The 6,462-nt window shown below is 56.6% G+C and overlaps 1 protein-coding gene across 5 annotated transcripts in view; it reads left to right on the forward strand.

Annotated features, from left to right (window-relative positions):
- PPM1F (protein phosphatase, Mg2+/Mn2+ dependent 1F) overlaps positions 1–5,510 on the forward strand; it is a 38,486-nt gene extending 32,976 nt beyond the window's left edge. For 2 of the 5 annotated variants that reach the window (XM_078154486.1, XM_020996408.2), the window contains one exon: positions 4–5,510. In XM_078154486.1, the coding sequence (XP_078010612.1) occupies positions 4–314 (311 nt within the window). In that variant the 3' untranslated portion in view covers positions 315–5,510. The remainder of the gene's footprint in view (positions 1–3) is intronic. The other 3 variants (XR_013486516.1, XR_013486517.1, XM_078154484.1) reach the window with 3 other exon arrangements.
- The last annotated feature ends 952 nt before the right edge of the window (positions 5,511–6,462 follow it).

Genomic DNA, 6,462 nt, shown 5'->3' on the forward strand with positions numbered 1-6,462 from the left:
TAGGGGATGCCTTCCAGAAGCCTTACGTGTCTGGCGAGGCTGATGTGGCCTCCCATGAGCTCACGGGCACGGAAGACTACCTTCTCCTGGCCTGTGACGGCTTCTTCGACTCCGTCCCGCACGATGAGGTCGCCGGCCTGGTGCGTGACCTTTTGGTCCAGAGTGAGGGCAGTGTTCTGCGGATCGCGGAGGAGCTGGTGGCGGCTGCCCGTGAGCGGGGCTCCCGTGACAATATCACTGTCCTGGTGGTCTTTCTCAGGGACCCCCAGGAGCTTCTCAACGACTGCATTCCTGAGGCAGCACATGCCCAGTAGGACCCGAGTGCGGGAGCCTCAGTCTCTGCCTTCGTGGGGCTCCAGAATGGCACTCTGGACAGCAGCTTGGGACTCCGAGAGGTCCTGCGGTGTGGGCACTCCCTCCCCCTGCTCTCCTGCCTCCCCACCACAGAATTCCTTAGGAAATGAGGGGCCACAGTAGGACATGGAGGCCAGGCTGGGCTGTTTTCTTCAGTGTTACTAACCCTTTCCCAGGGGTCTCATGTCCAGTGCCCCCCTCCCAGAGCTGTGAAAACTGGGTTCCATCCTATACAGTTAGGTCAAGGGTCCCCTGAATTCTCAGGAGAGAAATGTCCCAAACAGTTACCAGTTATTACCAAAGAAAGCGTTCTGTAAAGCTGCCTGCCCTCCTCGCACCGGGTCAGTCCTGGGCAAGTGTTCACAGGCCAAACAGCGAAAGACAAGCAGGTTGGCCCACGTACAGGCCCAGCCCTCCCCTCCTGGGGCAGAGGAGGAGCAGGAAAGGGGAGCCTCCCACCTGCCTTCCCCGCCTCCTCAGCAACCCCCCCCCCCAGGGTCAGCACTGGCCACCTGGGCAGGCCGGGCCCTCTGGTCCCCTCTGTTACCAGCCCTGCATGCCAGGGCAAGCCAGGTCTCCTGGTCAGTGCCCCATGAGCTTGACTGGGCTGAATGTGAGGACAGACCCTTCCTGGGCAGTGTTACTTTGCAGTAGTTTTATTTTCAAGAAGAGGATGTAAAAGAAAAGCCTTTCTAGTGGCTTTGCCAACCCTCCAAGTGCCTTCAGCCACCTCGGACGGGAAGTCACCAGGTGCACAGCTTAAGGTTTGAGGAGGGAGACGGTGTCCCACGCTAGAGGGGGCAGGAATCCAGCCTTACCAAGGGCTTGTTTGTAAAATGGCCCTGGGGGAGACCAGGGATTTTCTCGGAGTGTAAAGCTGGGGGGGGGGCGGTGTCCCAGGAAGAACAGGGCCCTGGGGGCTTTTTAGGAATGGCCTGAGACATCTGTTACCCACCTGGCTTAGCCTGGAGATCTTGACACGACTTGCTCCCTTCCATTATGCCTCACTTTCCTTTTCTGTGAAATGGGTGGGTTGGAGTCGTGCATCACAGAATTGGAAAGGAGTCAGAAGTCACGTAGTCCAGCCTTTACGAATCTCTCGTCCTGTGTCCCCGACCAGCGGCCATCCCGCCTCCAGGGAGGGAGGCCCACGAGCTCCTCCTCCTCCTCCAAAGGCTCCAGTTTACTTGGAGGCTTCCGATGCTCGAGCTCCCTGTGGACTGCTCCCTTCCCAGCCTGAGCCTGTTTCTTCCTCTGCCCAGTGATGCGGGTGATTTCTGTGACCTCTGAGCCAGGATCCAAGACCCCGTGGCTGCCCTGGGTTTGGGTCGGCGTCTTCTGTTGGGAAGACCCCTGGCTTCTGCTGACGGTTCTCGCTTGCTGCGGGCTTGCCAGCAGCAGTTCCCAGGGTCATTTTGACCCAAGCTTGGCTTCGTTGTGGAGATGGACTCCAGGGCGAGAGGGCCTGGCCAGGCTGTAGGGAGGCAGAGGGTCTGGTCTTGCCTCCCAGGTCTGTTCTTGAGCTCTCGTGGTCCCCAGTACCCAGTCTGGATGTCCCTGCCTGCAGTGCCCCAGAAGAAAGGCCTGGGAGGGATTGGACGGCTCCTCTCCAACAGCGAGGAGCTCACCCCCTCCGTGCCATTATCCAGGGGCATGTGTCATGAAGATGAATGTCAGCTGGGGGGAGGTTCCAGGGAAGTCAGGAGGAGCTCTCCGAGCTTGGCCGGTAGTGTGCAGAGGCCCTGCTGGCTGCCTTGGCTGATCTCACCCTGTCCTTGGTTCTGAAGCCTCTCAGTGGGCAGACCCAGAGCCATGTTCTTCCCTTCTCTGTTGGTCACTTGGTACCTTGGAGGCAGCCGGTGGGGAAGAAGGCCCTCTAGCCCTTGGCTATGACTGGTGTGGACTGCTTCCTTGTTCTCTCCTTCCATTTCCCTCGTTCTGCTCAAAGACGTGGGCCTCACAAGGAATGGCTGATTCACAGATGCTCCATCCCACGCTGACTGACTGTGTCTGCTCCTCCCCTTCTGAGAGTTGTCATCCCTTCCTCGCCCATCTTGGGGCCCAAGGGAGCGCTTCATGCAAGACACACTGCCACCCCTGTGAGGTCCACCTTGGAAGCCAGGCTGCTGTGCACAGAGAGGGAGAGGAGAGAATCGCAGGATCCTCGGTCTGCACTCCCTCTCCCTCAACCGTTTCCCTGTGGAAAACGGTAGAGGGTGAGGCTGGTTTCTAGGGACACCCCTCAAGTCCACAGTTGTTTACCAGACACTTGCACTTTGCAAGACCCCGTTAGTGCTGGCATGCTGCACCAACCACTTAGCCAGTGTAGACCACACTTGCCTCCCCGACCCCGTGGTCTTGGAAGGACTGACAAGCAGCTTGTGGCTGGAGCTGTTCCTGACCTTCCCAGGTCAGCATTTGCCAGAGCTGTGCCCTTGAGAACCCAGGCTCTGTCTCCACCCTGTAATAAGGCCATGGAGAAAGACAGCTCCTTTCTGGCTCAGATAGACTGGTGGGCTAGCCTGGAACCCAACCACGGGGTCCTAACTTGGTGCCTTTCCAGGTGGGCCTGGCCAGGTCCACCCCACCTGACATCCTAGATATCCTAGCTGCTGCCTCGATCAGCCCCAGGGAAAGTGAAGGTACTCTAGGGTTTAGCCAGCCTGGCATCTTCTGTCTGTCAGTTGCTTGATGCCCCTTCCAGGCTGGGTGCAGGGCCCTGAGGAGTACTGGTGGCCACGTGGGACTGAGCCTGAGGGTCCTCGCTCCACCTGGGGTTGGCCTTCCCAGCCAGGTGCCAAGTGGTTGCTCAGGACTGCTCTTCACAGCATCCCTGTCTCCAGCAGAAAAGGATGATTAAGTATTATTAGTGTCTATTTTTAAACTTCAGTGGGTTGGGAGACTGAGCTGTAAATGTCAGCTCCTTATACAGAAATACCAAGAGCTAGGAACCAGGTGTCCCCCTCCCCCAACACACACTTCTTTTTAAGGTGCCGCTAATCTTGATGCTTTTTCTTCTGGGAGAGCGGTAGGGGAGGGAGACCCTGGCCTCTAAAGGAGACAGGAGGCAGACAGTGAGGAGAGGTGCCTGCCCAGGTGGACGTGCTGACCCGAGGCTTGCACTGCCCACGGCGAGGCCCCTTCCTTCCCCCTCCTGTCCCCAGTGTCAGATGGTGGAGGACAGAAGAGTGGTGGGCCTAACTCAGGAAGGTACCGGTTCTGTTCCAGGCTGTGCCCAGCGTCCCAAATGTCTCCATGTCCCACAGTGCCTTCGTTGATCCCTTAGGCAGGCCACTGCCCTCCTGGAGCAGCGGCTTCCTCATCTAGCCGAGATGGTGAGAAGGTCCTTCTAGCCTCAACATTAGCCCCCATACTCTGTGACTCTCCTAAAGGCTGCTTCTGGTTCCCTGGGAGCCCCGCTCCCTGCTGCTTCCAAGGTCTACTGGACTCTGGATTAGGGCTGGCAGCCTTCAACCCTGAGACCTTGCATGGCTCAGGTTGTAGGGTGAGTGGAAAAAGTGTCCTGGGTGAACCAAGGGCTGGCCCGGGCTAAGAAAAAGCTAAGGTGGGGGGGCGGGTAGAGAGAGAGAGGGAGAGTGTGCGTGTGTGTGTGTGTGTGTGTGTGTGTGTGTGTGTGTGGTGTGTGTGTGTGAGAGAGTGAGAGAGAGAGAGAGAGATGAAAGCAAACCAGGCCTTGGGCTGTAAAGTCTGTGTTGGCCTGCAAGGGGTGTGGGGGATTGGGATGGGGAGAGAGCAGCCCGTCTCTGGCCACAGTCTGCTAACAGTAGGATGAGCTCAGACCTTGCAGGCAGCCTTGAATGCTAGTGCTTTTTGACCCAGGGCTCAGTATTGCTCAACCTCATTTGACATTCCTGTGGTTTCCTGCCTCAGTGTCCAGGCACAGCTGTGGCCACAGGAGGCCCTGGGGATGCATGGCCAGAAGCATCATGTTGCAGACTACTCCAGGAGTATTGTGTGCTGGTCCAGCACTGTATTCAGTGGACCTTCGCAGGCTGGAGGGTGTGTAGAGGAGGGAAGCCAGGATGGAGAGTGGCCTGAAGGCCAAGCTATGTGAGAATCGAGGGTCTTGAGCCCTGAGAAGTGGGATGTGATAAGGGGCTGCCATGTGAGAGGGATTAGACCAGGCAGAGCTAGGGACAACGTGGATGTGACAGCTTGATGGGAGGAGAAAATGCCCAGCAATTTAAAAGTTGCCACAAGTGGGCTGGTTGGTTCTGGCACGTGGTACTCCACGTAGGAGAGGGAGGCCTTTGCTTGGAGGCTGGACAGAGTGACCTGACGGAGGTATGGTAGAGGCTTTTCCTCGGGATGCTGCCTTCCCACACAAAGTTAGGCTAAATGGCTGGGGTCTCTCTGTTCCCTCCCCCCAACATACACTGAGTCAGTATTCAAAGGGGCCCCAGCCAGGTAGTGAAGTGCTAAGAGAATCTGATTTTCCGTTTGTCCCTCCCCCAGGAGGAGCAGGCTTCGGAGGCCTCCTTCCATTCCTATCAGAAATCTTTCCCAGAGATGACGCCGGTGGCCACAGCTTGGGGTGGGGGTGGGGGCAGAGGCTCAAGTTCTTGTTCTAGCCTTTTCTTGGGCAGCCGCTTCCTCTCCCCCCCACCCCCTGCCCCAATTTCCTCACCAATGAAGTTGGTGGGGGGGGCGTCTTGCTGGCCTCAGGCCTTCCCCGGCTTGGACATGCCTTGGCTCTGGAATAAGGCAGTATTCTTTGCCAATAAATCCCCCTTTCTCCTTCGGCCAGTGGAGGCTATTTATTGGCTGATGTCTCTTTGCATACATTTGCATGTATCCTGGTGCAGAGCATCGGGTTATTCACTATGGTGACGCTCTCATTTCTGGGATGCTCTTTGTGGTTCAGAAAGAGCTTTTCTTCTTGCACCCGGGGCGTTGGCTCCGGTCCCTAGTGGGAGGGCCGCTCTCCCCTTTTCCAGAGAAGAGATCTCAGAGCTGGGCTCGCATTGCAGCTGCAGAAGCGACTCAGACTCCACTGTACCACCCGCACTCACACACGCGCGAACTCCAGTGTGTGTCTCTTGGGGAGTGCAATTGTCAGAGGCAAAGGAAGGGGGAGGCGGCTCTGCTGTTTGGATTATATTGGCACGAAGTATTAATAAATAGGAGTGTCAGCACCTTGGGTCCTTGAATTTTTGGGGTGTCTTCGGTTTCCTCCTCACCTACAATCGTTTCATAAATGGGAGATGGGGTGGGCGTCTGTTTTAAAAGGCAGCAGAATCCAGGAGGCAGCTGGGAGCCACAGACACATTCACTCACTCTTCAACCTCCCCCCCCAACCCCCGCCCAAGGTGCCTGTCTGGAGTCCCTAAGGGTTGTGAGGTTGGGACTGCACTTGAAGGGACAGAGGAGTAATGTCAAATTCCTGGCCAGGGGCGGGGAGGGGTGGGCAGCAGGGCTTATGGGGGAAGGAAGGCTGTTTGCAAATGTCTCATTCTGTAAGATGCAAAATGAGGGAAAACACATCTTCCTTGGGAAAGAGTGACAAGCCAGAGGAGCTGGCATCCCTCAGGGAGGGTCCCTCGTTTGGGCCCTGGGGTGTGCAGCACTCCCCTTTCCCATGCTAGAGGACCTGTCCAGCCCCACCCAAAGAATGCCAGGCACTGAATTCCTTGGTAGCCTCAGCTAGGATGTAGGGTGGGGGTGCTGGGGAATTCTCGGCAGGGGCAGAAGGAAGACACTAGGCCTTCCAAGGACTGACAGTCTGGCAGGGAGACAGAGTGAGTGTGAGAGAGAGAAATAATGTCTCTGGCCTTTTCTGGAGAAAAGAGCAGCCTCCCCCTTTCTCTAGGTGATTGCTGACTTGAAGGTTTACAAAGCTCTTTAAAAACCAAGTCTTATTCGACCCTTTGCTGAGAGATAGGCAGAATGGCTGTTTTCTTCCTTCATTATACACTTAATGAAACTGAGGCCCGGGGAGGTGGTAGTGATGAAGCCTGGACTTGAACCCAGCTGTTCGGAGTCTGAGGCCAGAAATCCATAGTGACTCTTCTGAAGCACTCTGCACCAGGCTCTTGGGAAACAGAAACAAAAATGATCCCTACCCTCTGGGAGCTTGCATTCTATAGG

Source organism: Phascolarctos cinereus, unplaced genomic scaffold, assembly GCF_003287225.1.
Source record: "Phascolarctos cinereus isolate Bilbo 61053 unplaced genomic scaffold, phaCin_HiC Scaffold_4;HRSCAF=312, whole genome shotgun sequence".
In the NCBI taxonomy this organism is placed as follows: domain Eukaryota; kingdom Metazoa; phylum Chordata; class Mammalia; order Diprotodontia; family Phascolarctidae; genus Phascolarctos; species Phascolarctos cinereus.